This window comes from Ictidomys tridecemlineatus, chromosome 1, assembly GCF_052094955.1.
Source record: "Ictidomys tridecemlineatus isolate mIctTri1 chromosome 1, mIctTri1.hap1, whole genome shotgun sequence".
In the NCBI taxonomy this organism is placed as follows: Eukaryota; Metazoa; Chordata; class Mammalia; order Rodentia; family Sciuridae; genus Ictidomys; species Ictidomys tridecemlineatus.
Window position 1 is genome coordinate 97,597,548 of NC_135477.1, and position 27,700 is coordinate 97,625,247.

The 27,700-nt window shown below is 34.8% G+C and overlaps 1 protein-coding gene and 1 long non-coding RNA gene across 24 annotated transcripts in view; one reads left to right on the top strand and one right to left on the bottom strand.

The window, feature by feature from the left end:
- Positions 1-27,700, top strand: part of LOC110598164 (uncharacterized) — a 165,084-nt gene that overhangs the window by 119,990 nt on the left and 17,394 nt on the right. Inside the window, exon 5 of the long non-coding RNA XR_013437173.1 lies at positions 25,638-25,671. This is a non-coding gene — a long non-coding RNA (uncharacterized LOC110598164). The remainder of the gene's footprint in view (positions 1-25,637; positions 25,672-27,700) is intronic.
- The window catches only part of Mef2c (myocyte enhancer factor 2C), a 148,370-nt gene that overhangs the window by 79,552 nt on the left and 41,118 nt on the right, over positions 1-27,700 (bottom strand). For 14 of the 23 annotated variants that reach the window (XM_021725949.3, XM_078044845.1, XM_078044847.1 and 11 more), the window contains one exon: positions 11,882-12,077. In XM_021725949.3, coding sequence (XP_021581624.1) covers positions 11,882-11,935 — 54 coding nt within the window. In that variant the 5' untranslated portion in view covers positions 11,936-12,077. Of the gene's footprint in view, positions 1-11,881; positions 12,078-13,860; positions 13,993-15,238; positions 15,386-27,700 lie in introns of those variants that run through there. The other 9 variants (XM_021726030.3, XM_078044846.1, XM_078044851.1 and 6 more) reach the window with 5 other exon arrangements.

Sequence of the window (27,700 nt, forward strand, 5' to 3'; positions counted from 1 at the left end):
ACCACCTTTGGCACTATAATCAGTGTTGATAGTTACATGTTAAGAAGGCATTGACTAAATTAGATCATCTACAGGATGGCGAACAGACTGATGTAGGGTCTGAGACAATTTTGCATGAGGAGCCATTAAGGAAATCCGGTATGATTAATGCTACTCCCCCCTCCGCCCCTAAAAAGTTATAAGTCGAATGTTAAACATTTTCCAAGGTCTAAAACGCTGAGGCCATGTAAAGAGGCATACGAGTGACTCTTTTTGTTTTATAGAATACAGTTAGAAAGAACTGTTGAAAAGAATAAGGAGTTCAAAAGAAGGGAAAAAATCTAGTGATGAGAACTGTCCAAGAATGAACCAGAGTGTACCTAGTGGGCCTGGTTTCACCAAGCTCTTCCCTGAACATGCTCAAATGGAGGGAATATCAAGGTTTCTGTCTAAGATGTTTCTGAGTTAAGAAGGAAACTGGACTGGTACACTTATTCTAGTTTTTAGATATTCAGATTCTATACATTGGTAGTGCACTACCGAGGGGAGAATTACAGCGGTTGGTATACGTTTCAAAACGAGCATTTCCTGCTATAGTTTCATGTTGACATGTTAGTGACAAGAATAGAGTGTTTTATGTTTTGTCTACTTGATTTCATCAATACCTTATAATTATCACTTAAAATTTACATATACTAAAAATAAAATGAAGTCCCTTTTTTATAGTTAGAGGAGATGCAAAAGACTGCCAAGAATTTAAGCAATGTTATACATGATGTGTTGAAAATGCACAGAAAAATAACTGTCCAAATTGAAGAAGTAGGAAATACACATTATCACTTTTTTTTCCCAGTGCTGGGGATCAAACCTAGGGCTTCTCACATGCTAGGCAAGTCCTCTACCACTGAGTTATATTCCTATCTCTAAAATATTTTTAAAGAAGTAGGGTATCATTAGTGTGCATCATTACTCTCAACGTGGTAAGAAGCAAAAACATGGGGATTGAAAACCAAGTCTGAGTCACGTTATTTATGAGCTGTATGCACTTGGGTAAATTGCTTAAAATATCTGAACCTATCTCCCCACTTGTAAAATAGAGGAATTAATAGGCATCTTATGGAGTTTTCTAAAAGACATAGTACAAGTATAAGTGACTTGTCACTGTGAAACATTACACAAGGCAAGCAGTATCTTTTTTTCTGATATGCCAGGCTCAATTATTTCTTCTTCTATACTGCAAAAGGCTGCTCTTTCAGGACTTGTAAATTTTTATTACAATTATTAGCAATGTCTATATTAGACTGTATTTCTCAACTAGATCCTGGGCTTTCTTTGAAAGCCTGGACCACCTTCTGTTCATCTTTATAATTTAAGTTCAAGAACAATACTTGGCAAAATATTTATATAATGAATGAGGGGATAGGTGAATCTAGGAATTATGTATTTCTTACAATCAAAAGTTATAGGTAAATGAAAATTCTTACTTATGTTTAGACTATGTTAACAGGAAGTCTGCCACCAAGAGGGGAAAATTTCACATAGTTGTTTTACTTTTCTGTTACTTTAACTTAAAGCAAAAACAAACATTTAGTGAAACTGAGCAGGAGAAAAATAATTGCGACAAGTTTTGTGTATGAGTTTGTTGATGAAATTGGAACATATCATATGTCATCTAATACTACTTTTAGAGATAAGTGTTGACTTTGGCAAAGTTTTGAAAGACCGTTCAGAGACTTCATATAATAAGCTATCTTGCTACTTTTGACAGTATCTCCTTGAAGACATTTGATGACACAGTTTATCATGCCCATTTCTCATATAAACAAGAGCTGAATTGCTTTATCCAAGGCCACAAAACTAGTTCTGGATGGACTAGGAATAGAATCTTTTTCACACAAAATTCATCCTTCTCTAGTCAGTGATTCTTCCCTCTTTTAGTTGAATGTACATTTCATGGGCTGAAATTTAGCACAGCATGGACCAGTCAAGTGATAATTGAGAAGGATACAGATACCATCTTATGTGACATTAACAACCACCAGAAATTCTGATGAGTACAAGGAGAGTAGTACATTAATTAATGTAAGGAAACTTTAATTAATGTAAAGATAGTAGTAGTAGTAACATTAATGTAAGGATAACTTTAATTAATGTAAGGATAACTTTCTAGGTTGAAGTAAAAAAGATACTAAGAACAAGTTGGTTTCTGGGTCTCTATTATAAAACAAAGCTGCTTTTGTGTATCTCTGTGGCCTAGGCTGCTTGCAGACACTCAGGTCATTTCCACTGAAGCTAGTGAGGACCATATGTGGCATAAGTGGGTCCATACTATTTTTGTATTTATGGAGGTTTACATTTCACAACATGGGAAATATTTTGGTAGCAAACACATGCCTGATTATAGCAAGAATAAAAAAGATGTACCTCTGATTTACACACAATGTAAACAAGAAGTTCTGAAAACAGAGGACAGGTTCTATGTCATTTCATGTGGGGCAGGGAAGCTAGTCAAATGACTGCATATGGAAAGGGTATTTCATGATCTGTCTCCACTCCACACCCTTCCTCCCTCCATTCACCATCCTAGTCCTGGTCTTATTCAAAAAGTCACCTTAGAAGAGCTTTCCTCCATATTAACAGCAGGAGTTCTTGCACCTTACAGGAAAGAGTTGTGAACCAATGAAGGAGAAGGGCCTTTGGCAATAGAAGTTATCCACATCTATAAGAATAACTGAAGCCTAACTTAAAGGACTTTGGAAGCAACATTAACTTTACCTATAGTCACAAATACTTCTTTCTACCAATCAGAATACTTTTGGCCTAATATTAGTCAAACTGCATAGTACTCACTGAGTGGACTATTTTTACCCATGTCCCCTTTTTCGTTTTTGCAGTACAAGGGATTAAACCCAGGTCTTTGCACATGTTAACCAAGTGCTCTGCCTATGAGCTGTACCTCTACCCTGCCCATTTCTTTTACTCATGAAATAACAGTAATTTCTTGGTTTTATAATGTATTTGGAACTAATATACCCATCTAATTCTATTGTCAATATTTTTATATTTAGTCATTTCTTTCTTCAAATAGAATCATGATAGCTATAATTTTCATTCTACCAAAATATTTTAGATCTCATTCTCTTCATGCCCCCACCTGGATAATCTGTTTCTTCCCAATTAGGAAGGCTGAATGGCTAATGAGTAAGAAGATGGACAGTTCATAGAGACAAAGTACTCTGTAATCCACGAGCCACTGGGTCTCCCTATGTGTTTAAAGGGTTAGGGACGGAGTCAGGAGTCTGTAACAACAATCTTTAATTGAAAAAAAGGGAAATGCCCTCCTAAATGCTCCATTTCCCCCCTCCCTTGTTCCTGACAGTAAGTAATGGTACGACTGTTCTGAAGTATTTCTCTTTAGTTTTATTTTGTTTAATTCAGTCTGTCATTAGAAAGGCTTTCGAGCTTTAGGCTTGATGATTACTCTCGGTGGGAGGAAGCAATGCAACTGCAGACTTGTGTTCTAGACAAGCACTCCTTTATACAATGACGGGGCCTGCCATCCTAAATGAAAGGCTCTTTAAAGAGCAGTGAGGGACTCTTTTAAGCAGACTGCTACCATGTGCTTGTAACCCTCCAGCACAACTTGCAAGGATGAGACAGCAGTGTGTTCTGCTGCAAAGAGGACCATTGTCCTCGCTAGCCTCAAGCAAACCGAGTGTGTTTCACTGAAACATAGTAGTACTTGCAAAGGATTTTCAAGCAGTATTTCCTAAAATTCTGAACAAGATAAAAGGATTAACATAAGGGCTGAAGAGTATAAAATTCATAATTCTACCAACTCCTCACCCTAAGACAACAACTCAAATCCCAAAATAAAATTTTACATCTTGTGCACACTACTGTGAGGGAAAATAATAAACAGTAAATTTGATCCCAAATAATTGAGTGCATATTCATGAACTTGAGTGTTTATTATCAAACTCACAAAGTCTGGGTTTCAATATTCGGATACATTTGTCTCCGTGAGGAAAGGGAAGGTTGATTTAAAATGATGAAATTTGCCAGGATTTAAAAGATTTTATTGTGGCCTATTTTTAAGTCTAGGAGTGTTTTTGGCTTTTAAAAGAGAAGACTATAATGCAATATGCTTTTAATTTTGTATATGTGCAGTTCAGATCTGCTTGGTTTGTTAAAGGGCTGATTTACATTCTAAATCCAATCTGTAGAAGCAGTCATAAAATAAATACCTCTGTTTCTCTACCTCATCTACATAAAATATATAATCTGAAACGGCAACGAATCAAATAAGCCAGATTAATATTTTGGGGCAAAAACATGTTTACTAGTTCAACAAAGCCAAAATGTACCTAAGGTAAAGGTCAAAGAATGCTTCATTCCCTGCTGAGCAAAAGCTCAGGAAGCACATTTGTCTATGTTTTCCTGTCATAACAGGAAGAGTGTAACTTCTTCCTTTCCACAATGGCTTCAGTTTTACCTCCTAACTCCAATATTTTCTCCCTCAGGGCCTTCCAAATCAATCCTTGCAAGACAGAAGGCAGGAGGCTGTCTCGGTTGTAGTTTCCAAACAGTTACATTTGTTGAAATGTTATTTAAATGTTAGTGATTTCTTAAGCTAAACTGTTCCAATTTAAAATTAAAAGTCAAATTTCCAAACATTTAAATTGGTTCTCTTATTCCTATTAATGGTCCAACATATTTCAAGAGAAACACAAATGCACACTGCAAATTATGGAATTTTAATTTACTTCAATTTAATTATGTTATTTAATTTTTTTCTTAGCCACAGCCATTATTCTCAAAAAAATAATAAGTTTCCAAATTGTTTTCAATTAGAGAGCAATAGGATATAAACCTTAAAAATACTTTCACCCTATTAATTTTTAAAGGTGCTGCATTTTAAATGGATAAATTATAATGTTTTAAGGGGAATTTTGACTGCAAAGGACATGGCCTTTGAAATAATTAGCAACACGTCTTTTAATCTATAATTTGAAAGAAATCTCTCCATTTATGTGGTTTATTTATAATGTTAGTATTTTTAGTGCTGGTTTCTCAGTTATTTAGTGTCATACATAGTTTGCCTTTTGCAAAACAAAAAATGACTTGTAGTAAGCAGAACTATTGTGTACATGGACTCACAGGTGAAAGGGCTGTTGATGTGAACTTCTTACACAAAATGCATGAGGTACAATAAATAAAAGCAACAGAATATTTTAAGTCACAGTTTTGAATAGAAATTATGTGAGATATAGAAATTATAAATGAAACAATAAAACATTGTAACACACCCCCCTCAATTCCAAAATATATTTTTTACACAAAGTGACGAAGCTCTTTCCCTTGTGAAAATTTTGGCTTCTCCTGTATTTACCACTACCAAAGAAAATCTAATGAATGGGTTTGACAGCAGTTGGGATATCTTTCTGGCAATAGTGGAATAGATAGAACTTATAAACTGTCACACATCAGCTAGATATGGTGGGAAATAACTGTAACACCAGAGACTCTGGATGCTGAGGCAGGAGGATTGCAAGTTTGAGGCCAACCCCAGCAATTTAGCAAGACCCTGCCTCAAAAGAATAAAACATAAATGTCATACACTGTAGAGAATGCAGACTATTGCTATGATTCAACTTCATAGTGGAGAGATTACTTGTGAATTGTTTTCAAAGTTGCTAGGAATAATTTTAAATTGCTAGGAATTATTTCAAATTGCTGGGATAAACAGAAGTAAATGGTATGATGTCCTGTCAAACACATGTGAGCACTCTGGCTACTGCTTTTTTTTTTTTTCTTAATTTGGAAATCCTTTATAATTTATGCCATTTTTTTTCCTTCTGGTTTTCTTTTTCAATCTTTTCAATCACCAGTAATTCCAACTCTGAATAAAGATTTTGGTGATTTTAAGATTAATGAAAGAATGGTTTAACTAATATTCATGAGAAACTTTTAAAGTAGGCATCCCCAGTATGCATCAATGTACTCTCTAATTCAATTCTGAGATGTACCACATCTTAATATATTACTATGATACATCCTAATTTTACTTATAAATGAGTTTAGTTTAATTTTTAATCCAAGTGTAGAGTAGGCAGTCAGCTATTAAGAAATAATACTAGGAAAAAAAGGCGCATATCATCATCATTATAAGATATTTTAAGGTTTATTTGGGGTTTAGAAATCAATGAACACTTTTGCATTGATTAGCTTCTCATTAAAGCTGAAAAAGTTTCCAGCTATTCTTTGACCAAGGAGGACACCTCTGCCATAGTATTTAGAAATAAAACTGATGAACCTGGAAGTTCTGTTCCTTCAGGCAAAGAAAAGCCTCTGACTGTGTGACCGCATGGCACTGTTCTTCAGAGTTCCATACAGCGATTTTCTCAAAGCAATTAATTCATATTTCTCAATTAACCAGTTGCCCACATTTAAATAATGCATCTGTCTCAATTTCAACAAATTTTATATAAGATTTTTAGGATGAAATTTCCAAATTTAGTAATATAGTTAACCCTTTACAGATGTTCTGGATATCACTTTGAAAGGAAGTTACATTAAAAATCCCTTTGAAATTTTAGCTAAAATTCTAAGGACTGAAAACAATGGAGAACAGAAGAAAGTAAGAAGCAAAAAAAAAAAAAAAAAGTTTTTCTTTTCAAAAGAGTCATTTGAGGGAATCAATCCATCCCCTTTTAGTTTAGTGTAGAATACATTAGATTTAGCTGAAAAATGTCAGTATGTGGAAACTGTCAGAGGATGCATCTACATTGAGCACATTTTTCCAGCTTTTTTTTTCCCTCAGCTCATTTCATATAATGTATGAGTCACATAAAGAAACAGATAGGAACACGAGAAGAGGAAATGTTAGAAAATTTAACAGCTATGAACTCTGAATTCTTTTTAGTCATAAGGGGATTCTTCTGTTCTATTAACAGGAGACTGTAGCTAATTGTCTTTAATTTGTGCTCCAGTTATTGCACTGATAATTACATGAAATTTTGTTTGCAGGCAAAAGCTATTAGTGTGCCAGATCTGATGGAAAAAAGAAAACTTAAGGCATTTTTAACATTTTTTCTTAACTTTTAATATTTTAGGCCCTAATTGTGTTATTTGCAAATATGTTCCCATTATAGTTACCTAAATATTTAAGTGTCTTTTTTAAATAACAAGTCTCATAAATAAATTTGGTTTTACCTCTCCTATCCCTTCCAAAGTAGGAAAGCTGAAAAATTTGAATACAAACATACAAGTTTTCTCCAGAGCACAGTATGTAGTTAGGCTAAGCAAGCCTAATTCTTATATATCTTTCTTCTTAACATAACAGATACAACAGGTTTCTAAATATATTCTGCTTTTAAAAAGAGTCACGTAAGGACAAAACTCATTTAAAAACCTGTTTCAGGCATCAATAGTTAAAAATTGGTACATATGAAAGAGGCTAAGAGTATATGATGGCCTAATTCAAGCAGATATTTAAAAAGTGAAAAAGAAAAAAATGTAGCTGAAGAAATTGAAATTGTGCTGTTAGCAAAGACTAGATGCTAGAAATGATTTTTAAAAACTTGTGATGAGTAGTTAAAAATAATCTGATCAACAGCACACATTTGAAAATGAAGTCCCTTGGGCATAGAATTTAGGAAAATACTCCCTATCATCATCGTAAACCCAGCTCTTCAAAGTCCTGAGTGATTTTGCTTTCCTGTTTACACACCATCCTTTCTGCATCAACTGGCTCTTGCTGGGGTGTGATTCTAAGCTCCTTGTTAGCTTCTGAAAGCACCTTCGTGTTGCTGCTTTCTTTTTCATTTTTCCTTCCATTTTTCTAACACCCTTTTAAGGTAAAGCGCCCTTGAAACGAAGATGCAGGTAGCATTCTTCGGTATGCAACACAGCACAGGAGTTGTTTTGACAGAAATCATATTAACCATAAGAGCTAATGGTTCAAAGAGCATGTGTCTTTATTAGGTCAACTAAGGGAGCCCTTATTGCTAGGTGCTTTCCCTTTATCACCTCATTGCATTACGTCAGTGATGCAGTAAGGTAGGTTCTTTTTTTTAATCTTCATTCTACTGAGGAGCAGTGAGGCTCAGAGTAACCTGCTAGTGAAGGATGCAGCAACTGGAAGTAGAACTAGGTTTGTATAATTTCTAAAAAAACCCCATACTCTTAGCCAGTATATTTTACTGGATGCTGTATGGGAAACAATGATATGGCTAAATGCATCAAGACATGCTTTGTTTTATCTTGAATATGAGAGATCTGGGCTTGAATTCTGGCTACTTTCTGGTATTAACTTTATAATCTTCATCAAAACTTACGAGGATATTCAAAGCTTTGCATGATCTGGGTCCTGCCTAGCATTCAGTCTTTCCTCTCAACTTCCTAAAGTTATACGCTGGGCTCAAGTCCCAGCGGCCTTCTTTGACTCCACAGCCGAGCACTTTCCTATCCTGAGAAGCTTGGCAAATTCTGTTTCCTCCAGAATGTTGTCACCCGCCTGACTAATCTTTTAGCTTCCATCTCTTAGCACTTCCTTAAAGAGGCCATTCTGCAACCCTCCATGGTAAATACCATACCTCTTTGACATTTCATAGTGCTTTCATATTTTCATTCCTAGCACATGAATGAAATTTTCGTCTCATATTTCCATAGGTCCTGTCTCCTATGAGCTATGGCCTACTGGCCAACTCAAGTCCACCTCAATTGATGTTATGAAAGCTTTAACACAGACGTATTCACTCATTTACATATTGTATCCAAGCTACCAGGGAAGAGTGGAGTAGTTGAAACACAGCTCCAAAATATGTGCTATCTGGTCCTTTGTGGACAGCTTTGCTGACCTTGTGTGGACAATTATCTGGATGAGATTTTTATCTATCACTGAAGCTTGGTTTTTGGCAAACTGCAGTTTATTAATATTTGTTGATGTAATAAATACATTTATTCAGCTATAAAATAGAATTACTAAGGATTAAATGGAATAACAAATAGTTCTTGGAACATAGTCATTAACTACTTTTATCAAGCTGTCAGAACATATCTGTAAAATAAACTGATAATTCATGATTTAACTTATATTTACACACTACCTTAAGAAATCCACCTTGTCTAGATCAAAAAGTCATTTTCACAAACTTAAAACTCTAGAAAATTTCAAATAAAAACTTCTAATTTTTATCCTCCCCTAAATTATATTACATATACAAACAGATTCTGAATTTTAGCTGTTCTGTATTTCCATTTAAAAAGGCAAAATTTGGGGCTGGAGTTGTGGCTCAGCAGTAGTGCACTTGCTTGGCATGTGTGAGGCCCTGGGTTTAATCCTCAGCACTGCATATAAATAAATAAAATAAAAGATCCATTTACAACTAAAAAGCCAAAAATTTTAAAAAAGGCAAAATTTAGTTTAAACAGTTAGCCAGGCTGTTTTATAACAGTTTTATTTTTTACTGATACACAACTTATCACATAGCACATTTCATTGTATACCTTAAGTCACTTTTTTTTTGTTTTTGTTTTTTATTCCTGGTAAAAACATATCCTGTTCTGTTTAGAGACAAATAGACAAGTGCAATTGAAAAGCAGCTCTTACCCCATTTAAGAAACATGACAGTGAGCCAATGTGAGGTCCTACTAGACTGTGTATGGCAGGGCAGCTTCAGAAGGGCAAAACAGCTAGCATACTTCTTCTTAACATGTGAATGCATGTTTAAAGGAAGCCCAGTTTAGGGGTGTCTCCACAGATCTGCTGGTTTTGATTATCTATTAGAAGTGACCTACATACTTTAGGCTCTTGAGACAACTCTCAGAGGAGGGGAGAGGTAAGCAAGAAAAACATGAGTATATAAGAGAGCTGATCAAAATGGTCAACAGCCTTCTAAAACAATCACTAAAATACATATTAAGTCACAGCGATTTTCTATTTTATTTCTTCCATTTAAGAGCACTGTATTAAACATCTTATTATACTTTCAGATTGGATAAAAGAATAAATAGATCCTAAATTCTACAGAATAAAATCAAGGAATCTATCTTTAGGATCAGAGAAGAAGTCAAACTAAACTAAATTTAAATAATTTTTCTTTTCCTAAAATTCTTATGGCTTTTAACATAGGTAAGAGTAACAGGAAGTACCAAACACAACCATACTTAAAGTTTCAAAGCTCACTTGTTAGCTCAAAAGTTTGATGCTAAAGTTCTTATAACCCTAGGTGAGTTTTATGTTTTTTTTTTAATAAACCATAATGAAAGCTCATGAATTCAACTGGCAAATTTTTCTTCTATGTTTGTTAAGTGAGAGAAGGATACAATGAATCTCATGAACCTAAAAATTATCTGGTGCTATTAATTAATACAATGTAAAAGCTAATTCATGTGATTTTTGACTGCAATCAAAACACATTCTAGTCCAAATAACAAATTCTGGACAGTCAATGGTACATGAAGGTTGATACTTCAGTTTAATTTCAATTTTAAACTGTAAGTCAATTAAAAGTTAATGCCTTAATATTGACAGTTATTGCTTGACCTATGGTAGTAAATGAATGTGTATGAAAACCCAGAAGGAATCCATCTTAAATCTTTGCATCATTCATCCTTTAGCCTGTGTAACTTAAAAATTTATAGTAATTTAAAGGGGTACAAACTTGAACACCTAAAAATCTCCTGAGTTTTTAGTATCCTACTAGCTTTGATGGCATAAATAACAATTCCTATTCATTATAATGTGTATATATACACACACACACACACACACACACACACACACTATATATGTGTGTGTACATATATATCTCAACCTTGAATTTTGAAAAATGAATTTATTCTAGTCTCCCTTGCAAGTCTAGGAAGATAAAAAGGGACATTTAGCAGAGATAAGGATCTTTATTTGGGAGGAAACACCGCAGGATGATCCCAATACTATCTTTGGCTTTCATTAGGGTAAACAGGTAATAGGCACAACAGTCTTTTCTCCCCTGGCCAAGGAATGGCTGTTCCATGATTCATATGCAAAAGCTGGGGTCCAGCAGCACTGTAGTTTCTCCCAAGGACTATTACTTGATATTTAACATTAGTATGTGTACAAATCACCAAGCTGCCTTTACACAGCCTAGCTAAATCTATTCTTCTCAAGTGTGAAGACACATGAATTAGACCAAAGGCATTCTAGTCTGTAATGTCAACTAGAACATTTGGATGTGTAAAGTCTTCAGAACTGATTGTCTCAAACAGACATTATCTTTGGAGTTCTAGAAAGAAATATGATACCATCTGCCTCTATGATTATAAAATTCAAGATTTGAAGAAAATAGTATGAAATAATTGAAAGTTCTTGCCTATATGTCGTATGTTAACTAATATCTTGTATGGGTGTTTTGTTGTTGTTGTCAGTACAATCTTAAAATGTTTGGGATACATTTCAAAGCCCTTTCATGGTGAAAAGAATGAAACTCATTTTTAGATAGGCTATTTAGCCTATATTACAAACCTTCAAATGGATGACCACAAAAGGCCTAGTTCCCATGAATATAAGAATATCTTTGTTTGATGATGCGTGCAATGTAGCAATGCTATGCTTATTAACTCCTAATTATTAAGCTATTCATGTCATACAAGTACAACTCCCATTTAAAATTCATGTTGAAGTAACAAGTGAATAATCATGAATGTTTAAACTATATTTCTAACAGTTAAGGTGATTTTATTTTCCCTTTTACATGTAAAAGACTTTAAGCACTTAAACTGGCCACAATTAATTCCAAAAACCTATCATTTATATTTACCAGTTCAAAATGTTTTCAGTACCCTTAACGTACCTGAGGAAAATGTACTAAATAATCTAAGGAAATAAAGATACAAAGAAAATGTTTACCCCACTCACCTGTCTGTTACGTTCATCCATAATCCTCGTAATCTGAATCTTTTTTCTCCCCATAGTCCCCGTTTTTCTTCTCTCTCTCGTCCCTGAAATTATGTATTTTTTCCTTCCTTTTCTTTCTCTTTCCTGTTTCCTTCAAACAAATCTCCTTCTTCAGCACTTGCACGGCTCAGTTCCCAAATTCCTGCATTCGTTCCTGCTGAACAAAAAAGAAAAATTAAATAACACTTTAACAGCAAGCCTGTTTCAGAAGAACAATTATACTCTAATTTTATCCAGGAAATAAACTATATGGAAGTAAAATAATAAAATAAATATTTATTTAAAGCACATGGTATATCATATTCAGTAGCATATCAAGTAGAAATTGTTTGCTTTTGTAATTAAGATAACCTCATAAGTAATTTAACAAGACATTTCATTTAAATGATGAAAACTGCTTTAATGCCAAACACTTGAAATGCATTTTTTTTTGGTAAAGAGTTTCTTAATATTTTTTAATAAAATTAGGTGACAATTTTCACCCTCCTGTTATGAAAAATTACCTAAATCAGGGAGTTAATGAACCTTTATATACCTGTGTATGCTAAGTAGGGCAGCTAATTCATTTCTGAAGGGAAAACAATCTCGTGTTTTGACAGCAGAGGTGATAACGTCCCTAGTTATGCAAATAAGATGGACGATTATGAAAGTGCTATTTGGTATATGTAAATGTCAACTAATTTAAATCTAAATCCTTTAATCATATTTTTTAAAAATCCCCGCTCTGAGAACACTGTTAAAGTAATGTAGTATATTTCATTTTACGTTATAAGCATCTGTCAGCAGTGAGATCTCCTCCTTTTGAAAGCCCTTAGACTGTATGTTGAACACAAGAATCAAAAAAAGATGATAGAAAAGTAATGGCGCAAAAAAATCAAATTAATTATTCTACTTAAAACTATATTTTTATAATAAGCCATTTAAATTTAAACATTTAAATAAGACATATCTCTTTGGGGAGTAAGATACAAAATTAAAGAAGCTTGATATTATATACTGAAGAGCTCTAGGTCATGAATTAAAATCAAAGTGCTGATCATCAATTACATGAGGTAAACTCAAGGAACACAGAATATCTAAAATATATTTTTAGTAAATTTTAAATTATATCTGAAAATATTTGAACATAATGAGCATGAGTTGCTACGAAATGTGGGAGTTAACAAGAAAGCATTCCACAATGGTTTCTTCTTTGCAAGCAACAGCTTCAATTATTTCATCTCATTTTATGTCAATGAATACAACTACTTTACACACTGTTCAGAATTTCCCTGTTTATTTTAGTTGATGTCTGACATGGACTTGATAAATTCCCACATGTATTATGTAACGCTAAGCCAATGTCCTGGCTATTTAATAGATTATTTGGCTCCAGTTCAAGGTTCTTGGAACAGGAAGGCTGTTAGGTATTCCGTCTGATCATCAGCTGCCTTTTGATTTTTCAAACTTAATTTCTAAATTTTTGTCACCTTGAATAAATTTTTTTAAATGTGAGTTTCAGTGATTATCTAATTGCAAAAGCTATTATGATATAATTAGTTCTGGTGGATTAAGCACTGCTTAAATACTAAGACTATCCATTCTCTTCTGCTTAATGCCTTTCTACTAACCTGTAGGTCGGTTCTGCCTCTCAGAATGTACATGCTGAGTTACATCCTGACCATGGTGCTTATCAAATACTATTATTCCAGCTGCATTTTTAAATGTTGGAAAGATTTCAAAAGTTTTAAAAAGGTCCATAAATAACACACATTTGACAAATTTACACAAAAATATTTGATATATAACTTCTATTAAAATCACATTAAAATATAAAAAAAAATCCACACGGCACAATTGCATCATGTAGTCCATGTTGCCAAACATTGTCCATCTATTTTTAGAATCAGTCTTAAATATCACTCAACTGGGCAACTTCCCTGTGTTTTCTGTAGTCTTACCTTAGAAGCAAGCGGCACATTAGAATGGTATTTCCCACACATGTACCAGATCCCAAAGAGACAAAGAGGCTCTCTCTATTTCAGAAAAACCAATCCATGAATCCATGGTAAATGAACATGGGACGATTTCCCTTCCTTTCATTTAGCTGAGGCGGGTGGCACTATCGGCTTACAGAACTCTGCCTGCCTAAGCGCTTATTCACTTTAAGGTGGAAGGTCAGGGTGAACAGATTAGAGCGTGGTGACAAGGCAGAGGAGACTCGAAGGTCTACAGACCCTGATTTCAAAACACAAATAACCCAACAAGTAGCCAGACATCCTGGAGAAAAAAGTCTACTCAGACAGAGCGAGGGTCTGATAAACCAACTCATAAGAGTTGCTCCGCATCACCACCGGTGTTTCACAACTTTGAAAGGAGAGGTGAGAGGCTTTTTAGAAAGAGCAGACTTTAAAAACAATTTTTTAAAAACATAATGAAAAACATTTTGCCAGAAAGAATGTATGTGTGAATGTATTGTATGTATATATATATATATGTGTGTGTGTGTGTACATGTATGTGTGTGCACATTCGCATGCATATATATATATAAAATGATTGTTAGAAATTAAATATATTTTCCTTTTTGAAATATGCAAGATAATGGAGAGACACAAGTTTAAATTTCAACAGAAGTTAACTTTTTTGTTTTCTGTGTGAAAAAATATTTCTTGTAGTGTTGCTTTCTGAACATTCATAATACGCAAAATTGATATAAAAGTTCACATGCAATTCATAGGGATGATACCACTGAGTAACTGTAAAGGAAAATATGTAATGAAACATGTAACTTGGAGCATTTGATTGTAGTCACCATATTTCAAGGATGTAAATAAGATGCAAAGATTTAGGAAGGTTAACAATAGCTCACACATTGTTTTCTTAGCCATAACTATTTTTCTAAACTGAGTTTTACATGAAGACTATACTGTAAGTTGGTCAGTTTCTAGTAGTAATTTTTAGGAGACCTAAAGAGGCATAGGAAGACATAATATAACTTTAGTAATCTGTTAAATTGTTTTTCACATATGTAAAAAAAAAAAAAGAAAATAATATAAGAGCTAAACAACCTATAGTAGAATTCCAAATTACACTGAAAACTTTCATTATATATAAACATATGCTTAAAATAATTCCAGGAGTCTTGCTGCTATTTTTTTCCACATAAAAGAACCATTCTTGAAATGACAAATTTACATATCAACAATTAGTAATTAAAAAAAAGAAAGGAAAAAATACTTTACTATAGTTACATTCTATAGAGTTATAGTCTTCTGCATTCTCCCCCCACCCCTTTCAGCCAACCTAAGTAAAAGAAAAAGAAAATCAGGCTGCTTACTAAAAAGGGGAACTTCATTATGGCAGGCTTCTGTTCACTTTGAATTTGGCATAAGCAGACAGATGAAGGCAAAGTGTTTGGGACCCAGTAGAGAAGAATTTCTTCTGGGCAGATGCTAAAGACCATCTCCCACTGGCTCTCTCATTTACAAACAAGTTCCCCTGAGTGACACACTCCTCCCCTCCCCCTTTCCTCCCTCACTTTTCTTGCTGTCTTCCTTCCACCCTCCCTCCCTCCTACAAATCCCTCCCAGTAACACAGAAGAATCTTGACAGAATGGCAGGAAACACGCACAGACTGGTCAGGGAAGGATGTGATGTCAGCAACCACGAACAATAAAAGGTGTAAAGGTGCTTCCTTCCCTAAACTGTTCCAGAAGTGTAAAATGGGAACCAAAACTCTCCACTTCCTTCTCTGAGCAGAACCGTCTGAGTGTGCTGTGCAGCACCCCACACACAGGCCTTGGTGAGGTTCAGATAAGGGACACTGAGGGAAATCCAGACCTGGGACTTGATTTTTAATTTCTTTCTTTAAAATACCTGGAGGAAAAAAAACCATTTCAGCTCTAGGTTTGTGTTCTGTTATAATTACTTCAAGAAACAAAAAGAAGAAAAACTCACAGTGACTTTGATGAAGCAGCAGATATATCTCAATTACCATCTATTGTGTTGTACCAAAATTATCTAACACAGTTAATATAGCCATATAGTTAATATAGCCATATAGTTGATATAGCCATATAGTCTTTCCCTCAAGGCAAATGCATTCTATACAAAGAACCAAAATATATAAATTATAATTGTTTGTAAAAAAAAAAGTGAATCACAAAAACTGGACTAAAAAAAAGTTTGTTGGTGAAATACACTGACTACCTGTTCATTCTCACAGTAAAAAAAAAAAAAAGATGATGATATATGGGAGAGAAAAGGATCATTATGTTACTGAGAGTTCCAAGTTTTTTTTTTGTTGTTGTTAAATTCATACTAGGAACAAATGGAGTAACCAACATAAACTTTCAGCTTATAGTGAAACTTTATTTTAATCTTATCACTAGTAGTTTTTTTTTTCTAATGTGGAAATGGCAGCCTACCATAAAGTTTCTGTAGGAAGAAAGCCACATATCAAATGGATCTGAGTCATCGTCAGATTTCAATCATCTTCCCACAACACTTTGATTTAGAAATTAAACATAACCTTCAGTTATGTGTTTTGATCTTCAAGTGAGACTGCCATGCCACATTAGAAGATGTGGGAAGAAATTAATTCTCTTCTGCTAAAATTATCTTTGCAAAGCATGTATTTTGCTACAATAAGTACAATGCAGTGACTTAAATAAAAACAGCCTATGAATAAGGATAAAACATTAGAATATGTGATGTCAATTTGCAAAGAAAGCATTCTGGTTTTCTTTTATTCATATTGGCAGATAACTTTTTCATTGACTTACATTTTCACTAACATTAGCAACCTCATAGAATGTCTCATAAAAACTCAAGGCTGAAAATTAAGCACACTATATCATACAAGAAGAAATGCCACTGTAAAATTAATACAAGCCAGATACCTACTAAAGGTCAAAAATGATCATAAGCCCAGTTGCTGTAAGCTTGGTATTACTGATTCAACAATTAAATGATTCATTATCATTTTAGGTGGAAAACTTAGCTCATTATGTTGCATTTAGATACACTTAACTTTCTACTTTATGATTTGTTTGAAAGACATATGAGGCGTGCAATTATACTTTGGTTAAAAAGAACAAGTAGAACTTTTACCTTCTTTCCCTAAAGAGCTATTCTAAACGTCAAATGATATAACCAGATTATTATTCTTATTGGTGCCTGACTATGTGATGAGTTGAGAATGTTTCATTGGTCCTGAAAGTCACTCTGTTTCTAAACTTACTATATGCCATGTTATCCTAGCTCAGAAGGCCAATACTTAATTTTAAAGTCATATAGCCAAGACTTATCCTTCTCAGGGTAACAAAAGAACAGCCATTCTTTTCCACTGGATAAATAACACCATGCCAAACACCCAAGTTATTTTCTGAATTTACTCCAATTTCATATCAATGTGATGAATTTTGAATCATTTTTAAATTCTAGTAACATGATATTTCACATGCATAAAACAAATAGGATTGATGAGTTTTTTCCAATCTCTGTCATACTTCTTCCTACCACTGGGCGTTTGCATATGCAATTCCTTCTGCCTGGAATGTTCTTCCTTCCCTTCTGTGCCTCCTTAAAGTCTCCTCTCATTTGTACCAGCTCCAGTTTCCCCTCCTAAGGAAGCACTCCATGTCTTGCTCATATCAAATTACCCTGTCACAAGGTCACACAGGATCAAGTCTCTCACCTTTGCAGCATTCACCATAGTAAAAATTGTTTGCTAGATAAATCTATTGTTTTCTCACTGTCTATATTCCTGAGCCAGGCATACAGTAGAAGCTAAATAGCTACTAGTTGATTAACTGAATTAGTTTATTAAAATTTGTATCCCTCAGCTGAGGTATTTCCCTTAGCTGCTATTTTTAATGTCTACTCCTAAGAACATTTTCCTATTTTTGCTTATACAGAAATAGATTGATAAACTCACTTACATATTTTTATCAAAATTATATAGCCTCTCATAAGTAGGATAAGAATAATTTATACTGAGCAGGGGAAGCTGACTAGATTCTGGAGTCAGTAAGCTCAGAGTTTGAATTCTAGCGTGGATAACTAGGGACTGGTGATTAAATCCCTCAGAACAACAGTTACTTGTTGTTACTTGTCCTAACAAAAATCAGAAAAATAGTTTTTCATTTGCTGGATGGTCATGAATTGCTGGATACACAGTAGGACTGGGAGCATGGGCTACTACTTGAGAGATTGCTTCAGTTTTAAGGCATAAATTGAAAGGTATACCATAGAAGAAGGCCATCAATCGAACAGTGTAGTCCTTACTATACACCACAAAAACCTCACTTTACAAAGTTAATGAGGAACTGCTTCTAACAGACGATGCTTCATTTATCTTGTAACAATAATCACTATACGAAGAAAAATTTATAACATTGTAAAAATTAAGAAGTTTCTCTTAAGTATCAGCCATGGAAGAGCTTCAGGCTGCAAAAGTAGAAATAACTAGGGAAATATATCAATTTTCCCAATGACCAGGGCTGCTGGAAACTCTAAGTTAATGCTTCTAGTCCTACTTTAATATCTTTCCCCAAGGACAAAAGGAGATGAAATGTATGTCAGAAATATAATAAGGCTAAAAAGGAACTCGTTTTGAAAACCCCTGCAATTAATTTAATAAGTATGCCTAACCTGCCATTATCACTTACATAAATCATTTTATTTACATAGTTGCAGAATTTAGGAGATACACACCTTTAGACTATGGCAGTGCATTATAAACAATTTAATAAACATGAGGGAAATACAGCTTTCCTGTCACAGTTATGCATAGTATAGTCTGTCCCGGACATTTTTTTTTTTTCACACTGCAGCTAAAACAGCATTCTGCAATCCTCATGCCAAAATAAACTCCAAATGGTCTAAATATGTCAAAAGGCTCATGCTCTTCAACCACACCACGGTTTTCAGTATTTCCACATCAGATTCAGTAATTAATTTAAGGTTCTATCATGTCTTTGTTTTCCTAAGTTTTCATAACAGTGCAGCCACCGTGTTTTCAGAGGCCACTTAGTGATGTGGCAAGGCTTACCACAAAGGTAAAGCCACACTGTCTTCAGCACAAAGCAAGAGCTACTATTTAGCATCACAGATTCCATTCTGCTCCCCAGCTGTAACCTCTCAATAAGCACATGCAGCTGGATTTTTTGTTGCCGTTCCTGAACAAAGAAAGTTAAGCATATACACCACCACCAGCAGCGAAACAAAATTGTCAGCCTCTGAAGCAAGCGAGCTAGGCTTGAAGTGGGACACGTTGCTATTATATATTTTCTTCTTATTATGACAAAAATCTGAATTCCCAGGCACCTCATGATCCTGATAGGAAAAATAATATGTTCATTATGTTTTCAATCTTTACTGTATCACATTTCACGATTAAAATGGAAATGTTCTATGAATATTTTCTTCTCAGAAGTCTATATGGATTGTACATTTGTGCTTGTATATGTTGTAGTGTATGCACAGCATATGGGAAAACACAGTTCAGTTTTTCCAAATGTATGGATAACAAACAATAAGAATACATTCTAAGACACCCGAGTATGATCACCAGTTAAACAGTCTGTGATGTGAATGGTCAAAGGGACATTTTAAGTGAAGTCTGTCTTTTACTGTATATTCACACTATCATTACTTTTCCTAGTTATTTAATATGTAAAGATAACCTTAAAAATGGGAAGAAATAACAGTGTCCTTCTGCTAGCATTTTTGTTGCTTGATAAACATTTACTATTTAAATTGAATGCCACGTATTTTTCTTTTCCAGTTAAACTTTAGACATTTAGAAAGTTTATATGAAAACCTTACAGGATAACAGAAGTGAACATTCAAAATGCCTCAATAATATGGCATATAAGACAATATTACTATTACATACCTCAGTGTGGAACCCAGTGATTCATCAATTTTTATGTTTCTCTTCATTTCTTTTACAGCGTCCTAATCAACCTAATTAAGGTTTTGTTCATCTGAAACCTCTGATGACAATTTGTTTAACTCTATCCCACTGTGGTCCTCTTATAAGGAGAATTAAATCTGATCTTCTGACAGCAATCATTAAATGATCCCAACTGGCCCCAATTAAGCCACATGGCTCACGGGCTTCCCATACAGTCAAGTGTCAAGTTCTCTGTTTCATTTACACATTGTTCTTTACCTTGGTTTATTTTCTTAAAGCCAATTAAGCATGTGTCTTATCAAATGGGACTAAATTTCCTTGTGTACACTTGTTCAAGACATCATGCATCCATGGATTTGCAGTCACACTGAAGTTTCACTCAGGCTCTTGAAGCCATTTTCTCTGGCTGCATTGACCTTATCGACAAAGAAGCTTTATGCCAATTTCCTCATGCTGAAAGGGACCCCATGCACATTCTCAAAATAGTACACATGTTTAAGCATTCTGGCTAATATCAAACAATAATAACTTCATTAGTAAAGAAGTTGGGTTTAATAATCCTTTTTCGAAACATCTGAAATGATCTCTTTTACCTCCCTCTAAAAAAAGCAATACCACAGAAATATTTCTGAATTTAACCTTTCCTACCCTTAATTTCTGTTCTAATTTTTTCACAAATGCTCAGTTGTCAGTTCTGTAATGATGTTCCCAGGCTTTTGTACCAGTGCAGGTAGCCTCAGGATTTAGAGCTCATTGATTGTGTGCTACTCCAGGGAAATGACTGATTAAAAACAGCCTCCTGAGGAGGAATAGCGCCTATTCACATCTGGCTCATCTTCTTCTAAACTTGAATACATACCTGTATGGAAATGTGACCCCCAGCTTTGGCTTTTGGATAACTGAAGTTTACCTTGGGCCCTATGCCTTAGATGTCAAGGCAGAAACAGTTAACTCAATACCAAAATGACTGATGTTTGAAGCAGATCCTTAAGGACTTAATCAATTACCTGGACTAAGTCCCGCCAAATATAAACAAATGCACTTTATATTTATATCTACTGTTAATTATAGCTACCACTGATCATCTGTTCGTTTTTGATGCAAGCTATCTGTCACACTTTTCAGAGCAGATGGATTAGAACATTTCAGTTGATCCTAATCATACATTAAAAGCTGACATTAGGATAGAGAATGGAACGTACATTGTATATCTAGTAAGACATTAACCTTAACGGAATATGCAGTTATTTTTATTACTTAACCAACAGATGTAACTGAAAAGACAAAAAGAAAATATATAATCTAATTTAAAAAATTCTGTTACATTTGGCAACACCAAGGAAAAATAGCTGTGTGTATTTATTTCTTTATGATAGCTGAATATATATATATATATATGTATATATATATATATATACATATATATATATATATAATACTTGGATTGTGAAACTCAATACATTTGCCCCTCAAAAGAGGAAAATTCAAACATTTGTTACAAAATGCTAATGATATAGAAAATATCAAACTCCCAACGGACTGACTTTTTTAAAGTGTGTAATAAATGTGCTGAAATTTCAGTAAAGCCAAACAGACGCTGGGGTGTGGTATTATGAAATATTTCTCACTGTATTATAGTAATCTCCAATAAGATTTGATGTTAATTTTAGAGCATGCTTCTGCTAAAAAGGGCAAACCCTGCAACAGATTTAGTACAAAGAAGCTGAAAATATCCTGTGGGAAAAAAAAAAAAATCTGTAGCAAAATCAGCCAGCCCAAATCCTGCCATTACTCAGCACTGTAGTGACGTGCGGATGTTTGTAGTGGTTTGAGGAGCCAGCAGGGGTGGAAACTCTACGTACTCGACTCCAACATGATTGCAATTGAACCTCATCAAAGTAAGAGCTCATAATTTGTCACAGAAAACAGCCAATTAACATATGTTAGAAAAAGGCTTCATAAAGATAATATATGATTAAAGACCCAGTGCAGCTGTTGAAAATCAAAACTATGCATTTAAAAAAGAAATCTCAGCCCGAGCTTCCGTATGGTTAAACTGATAATGGCTACTATGATTTTTTTTATAAAAGTAGAAAAATATAATTACAGTACTTCTTATAAGTTTGGGGTTATGGCGAGGCAGAACTGGGTACTGTGTCACTATTTACCATGCCTTACTTAGTTCTATAAATAGCCGAAGCCCTTGCCAAAACTCTGTAGTTACTTTGTTATAGTGCTATTTTAAAACACAGACCTTCATTGTGAGCTAAATGGCCTTCAGGATGCACTTTGTAGTTATAGCATTCCTCTCAAAACTATATCCTTCCTTTATCTGTGCAAAACTCTTCAACAAGTAGACTCTCCATGTCTGCCCCACTCACTGTAAAACACGCTAGGGCTGTGCATGACACAGAGCTTTAATACTTTAGAACTTTTGTTGGGGATAATGGTTGGGAAGGATGGTAGTTAATGTCAGAAATGAGATTAAGGTGCATGCAGTCAGAACAGAGCCTGTGTCACAAGGCACTCCCAGCTATCTGCCACAGCTTTGGGGCAGCTAGACTTTTTTAACATATTCAGTGTGTTCTTATTGTAGACTTTAAATTAAACTCTATCTTGGACTTAATTGCTGCCACAGGATACCAGGAGCCGAAATCACAGATGTCAATGAAAACATTCAACCATTAGTCACAGAGATGTAAAAGTGTCAAAGCATGATGTGTGGTGCCAGGGACACCACTGTGAACAAAAAAGAAAACTCCACGAGGTCTATATTCTAAAGGGAGAAAGGGGCAATATATGATTGTGGGGATTATCAGCACTCTGGCAGTGTAGATTCCAGCTCAGACGTGTGAACCGGCTGCCAACATATGATCCCACCAATTTGATGATCATAGATAAAGAAGTGATTTAGAGAAAATTAAAGTGGGCGAGGGTTGACTGAGCAGGGAAGGGTAGAGATGGCATTTACTGGATAGCCTTCAGGGTTGTTTAAGAAGATGATATCTAAGAGAAGACTTAAACCGTGATGGACCCAGGCACTGTTTGAGGATGAGTACTCCAGGACTCTGCTGGTCACTGGTGGTATGAATTTGGCCAAGTCATAATTTCCTAATCCTCAATTTCCTCACCTATAGAATGGGAATAATAACATTTACATTCTGTTATGAGGTTTTGAGACTAAAAAGCAGAATCATACTTGTCTGTAAAAGTTCACCGAATGAAATTCATTTCATAAATTCACTGTTTTAAACTTGTTTGCTTCACTGAGATAACACTATCTCAGTGAGATATGTATCTTAAAAAATAAGACAGTATTAAAGATTATGAATACTTTGAAGCACTGTGAAGGCAGTATAATGCAAAAGATTTCTAAGCTGACACCAACTGAATCCAAAGACGTGTCTTCCCTTGAAATTGGGTATTTCATGGAATTAATGCCCACTGGTTAAAATAGTTCTTGGGCACATAAATCCAGTGCTAAATATGCTTAGCACTTTGGACAATCTGCCAAGTATAATGCAAGATTTCTGCAAATATAAAATACGGAATTATAAAAAAACTACTTTTTTAACTTTTAGAAATAAGTGATCTTGCAACATTACGAATATAACTTAGTCATAGGGCAGCTTGATTTGTTTTCTCTCTCAAAGGACCCAACTCCCAAGCAATCAGCAGAGTTTTGATTAAGATCTCAGCAATATTTGAAAATCCCAGTGTCTCACTGTATCAGAAATATTCACATATCTTTGGACAGCCCCAACTAATGAGAGAAAGCTATGTAGCCTCAAGCCAAATACATTAATTTCCAACTTGAAATGAATAGACAAATTGAATTATCTAGTATTTTTTTAAATCAAAGCATTTTTAAGAGGAAAAAGTACAAATTTAAGGATTATGAATTTTAATAAGTAAGAAGTTAGAATGAAGGACAATTACTCACACTTTAATTTTAAAAAATTGTGAAATAGAAATGTCCAATGAAGAACTACAGCAACTTGAGGAGGAGGGGAGGTCAAAATTTCCTTTACAATGAAGCTTTACTTAAGGATTAAGAAGTATACATTTATAACTTTCTTTGATCTGCCGTTTTTTGGAAGGGATAGTATAAATTTGATCCTTTATCCTTGGCCATGTTTTTTTTCTATTTATGAAATTAATTTATCAGTTGTAAATAAGGTAAATTAAGCAATTTTCTATGAAGCCTAAATTAACATTAATCTATTTTTTATTTTTAAGTGATCTAATGACTTGAAAAAGAATCATAAATTTGAAAAGCTTTAAAAATTAAATGGTATTTTTTTCCTTTCCAAAATGAACTACTAAATATATATTTATAGTAAAAAATTGTAGAATGTTTGACTTTATTCTCAAAGCTAACTGGTATTTCACATGGCATTCCCATCTCCCCAGTCCCCTACCTAGTATTACAATGACCTTTGGGGTACATGTACCTTACCTCCAAACCTAGTCATGACTACACACAAACCAGGCACGTAAAAATGAGTTTCTTCCTTTTACTTGCAGCATTCCCCACTCCATTTTTAAATTTCATCACCTTTCTTTATCTCCTTTTCCACATGTTTAGAACTGAGGGGATATGGCAAGTGAAACTGTCAAAGAGCTAGGAATAGAGGTGTTCTCAGACAAGCAAAATGTTTCCTCCATTCGATGCAGGCAGGACCAGAGCAAGCGTGCTATGCGCCTGGGCCACAGCTGAGCTGAGAAGCTTGGAGGCTGAAGGCCTGGTAGGAGGCTCCTTATCTCTGCATGTCTACACATTGTGTCCCAGGCTGTTTTCAAGGATAGCCCAAGTCATCCTTGGCAGATAATACTAACTGGAAAGAATTACAGTGCTTCCCCTGTGAAAAACACCATGCTACCATCAGAAGTTACTAAGATGGACTCTATTTGAGCCTGATTCTCTCCAATCTGGAATCTAAAAGAAAAGCACCCATAGGTATAGACTACCTCATGACTCTGTTTAAAGATCCTAAAGCACCTAAGTTAGCATGCTCCAAAGTAGATTTCAAAGATTCTGGATCCTAAGAATCCTAAAAGAACTGTTCCTTTAAGGGGAAGGGAGAAGCCAGAAAAAATCACATGTATTTGGAAGACTGGTTTTGTTGCTTCAGGGTTTGTCACATTCTTCTCTATGCTGACTGCTAGAACCTGGAGTACTTCCCAGTTTACCTGGACTATCTTTTGGGTAAGGTTAGATCTAAAGAAGTAAAGTGCTTGCTTCCCTCCGCTGACAGAATACTTCACACTGCGGAATGCCCCAAGCTTAGTACCCTGAACAAGGACAACAGAATACTATGTATCATGTAGAAGAAATGAGGAAATCATTCTTTCATTTTTACAAAGAAGCACACCTGTGAGATCAGGTGCAGAGAACATTTCATTTAAAATAAAAATATAGACAAAATCTATTTCAAAGTGTATCTTAAAATATTTACCAATTAATGAGTACAGTTTGTTCCCAAAGCCTAAGCACTAAGCACAAAGCCCAGAGCACAGTAGAAAGAAAGTCCTATTTGGAATCAGATCCTTGGTTGGTTTCTGCTACCCACTGACTGTATGCCTTTTGGCCAGTTAAAGCCTGTGGGTCTCATTTTCTACAGACATATAAGGGGAGCTGGGTTCAAATTATAAGACCCCTTTCAAATACCTAAATGCTATCAATTCAAGAAAGGTCTAAAAAAGTGGGTCAGAATGTTTCCCAAAAGGGTGACATCATGAAAAACAGTAAGCTCACGGTGATGTTTAATGTCCATATTAACATAATTTTTGCACTTTTTTTTTTCATTAAAAGGTTGGTTCACTTCAGCCTCAAGCAATACAAGCAGGTAAGACCAAGGTTACATTATGTACTTGGGACTCCTGATCATGTTTAGAAGTTGGATAAACCCATAAAAGCCTGGAATTATAAAATACTTAATAAGATACTAATGTTTTAAATATATTAACTCTAATCCTCACAACAGTCAACGAGGAAGGTACTACTGTAATTTTCATTTTACAAAAAAGATAACTGGGCCAGCATGGTGGCGCATGCCTGTAATCCCAGTGGCTCCGGAGGCTGAGACAGGACGATTGGGGATTCAAAGCCAGCCTCAGCAAAAGTGAGGTGTTAAGCAACTCAGTGAGACCCTGTCTCTAAAAAAACCCCTCAAAACAAAATAGGGTTTGGGATGTGGCTCAGTGGTCAAGTGTCCCTGGGATCAATCCCCAGTACTGCTTCCCTCCCCTGGGGAAAAAAAGAAAAAGAGAAAAGAAAACTGGAGCACAAAGAGGTTAAGTAACTTGCACAAAGCCACACAGTGAGTGTTAAGGCTAAATTTTCAACTTGTATAAATCTAATCCCAGATTCAGTATTTAAAGCTACGTACCTGGATACTTTTCCATGGTGCAAAGTTAATATTCAAAAGGTGCATAAAAATTAAATATCTATTCCAAAACATGTTCCGAGAGATCAAATCAGTGTTCTTAGACTCATCTAACGTTCTCTTATTGTTTCCACAAAGATGAATTTACTTCACTGTGCATGCAGGGGTGAAGAATCAAATTGGAGTTAGATATTTGTCTTTAAGTTAAAATCTACTGGCTGATCACCAGAAGCTTTGTTTCCAGTTTGTACAAATTGATGTGGCTGCACATAAGGACAACCAGGTAAAGGTACATAAATCAGAAAGAATGCATCATTTTTTGAAAAAAAAAATCCTCAAAGTAGATGTCCTCCTGATAATTGGGGCAGTTTTGTTTATTATGAAGATGAGGTTCCATAGACTATTACAAATTTCTCATTCTCCAAGGCCTGAAGCAGTCATCTTGTCTTCCTTCAAAGGACCCTGAGTGGGTTTCTAAACCAGACCCCATCAACATTCCCATCACCCTGGTCTGCTCCTGTTAGCCTTGCTGCTCCTCCTCTCTTCTCCCCTCTCTTTATTAATTTCTATTCCTTCTCAAATTATGGGCTACTTTAATAATCTTCTATTTGCATGCAGTGGGGAACTTCTTGCATTTACCTACCTTTTCAGAATTCTTTGTATTTGAGAGCTCTGAAGAGCTACAACTCAAACTCTTTGTAAATATATTATTTTAGAAGTAATTTTATAGCTATCAGCTGTATATGTTACATAAATAAAATATACTAATTAATTGTTTAAAAACAGTCAACACAATTAGCAATATATTTACAGTTGTTGAAAAACTACACCCTGGTGCCTTATACCAGTTTGTGTCGATGTTTTTTTTGTTTTTAATTTTTTTCACAGTACATGGTGTAGAATTCCTTTATCAAAGCCCACAAAGAGTGAGGAAATAATTATTTCTACATGTTTGCATGTGTCAGACTTTTTTCATACTTCCACTGGCAGAATACCACACTATGCTAGACAAATAAGAACATACATATTCATTTATGTATTTACATATGTTATTGCACTAATCAATGAGAACTGTGGGTTAGGACCATTCAAAAACAATGTGACAATGGCATGTTAGAGACAAGACTGAATTCAATGTGAGACACTGGGCATGTGACTGAAGGGAACGCTCAACATGGCTGCTTCTCTGCTCCATGCACCCTCACTGGGCTTTCAGCAAACAGGAAATTGCTTAGATATCTAATTCAGCAAGAAAGGACTGGTTAGCAAATACTGCCTTCCAAAGGGAAGGAATCTCTCTAATAATTTCTACACCAGTGTCACTCACAACCATTGGTGGGTTCAGATATCTAGTGTTCTGAAGAGGGAAGGAGTGTATAGTGATTACTCTCAGATACCAGAAAAGTGAACATTTCCATCAAATAACTATTTGACACAGCAGATAATGATTTGCATATCCATGAGGATTCTAAATATATATACGTATATA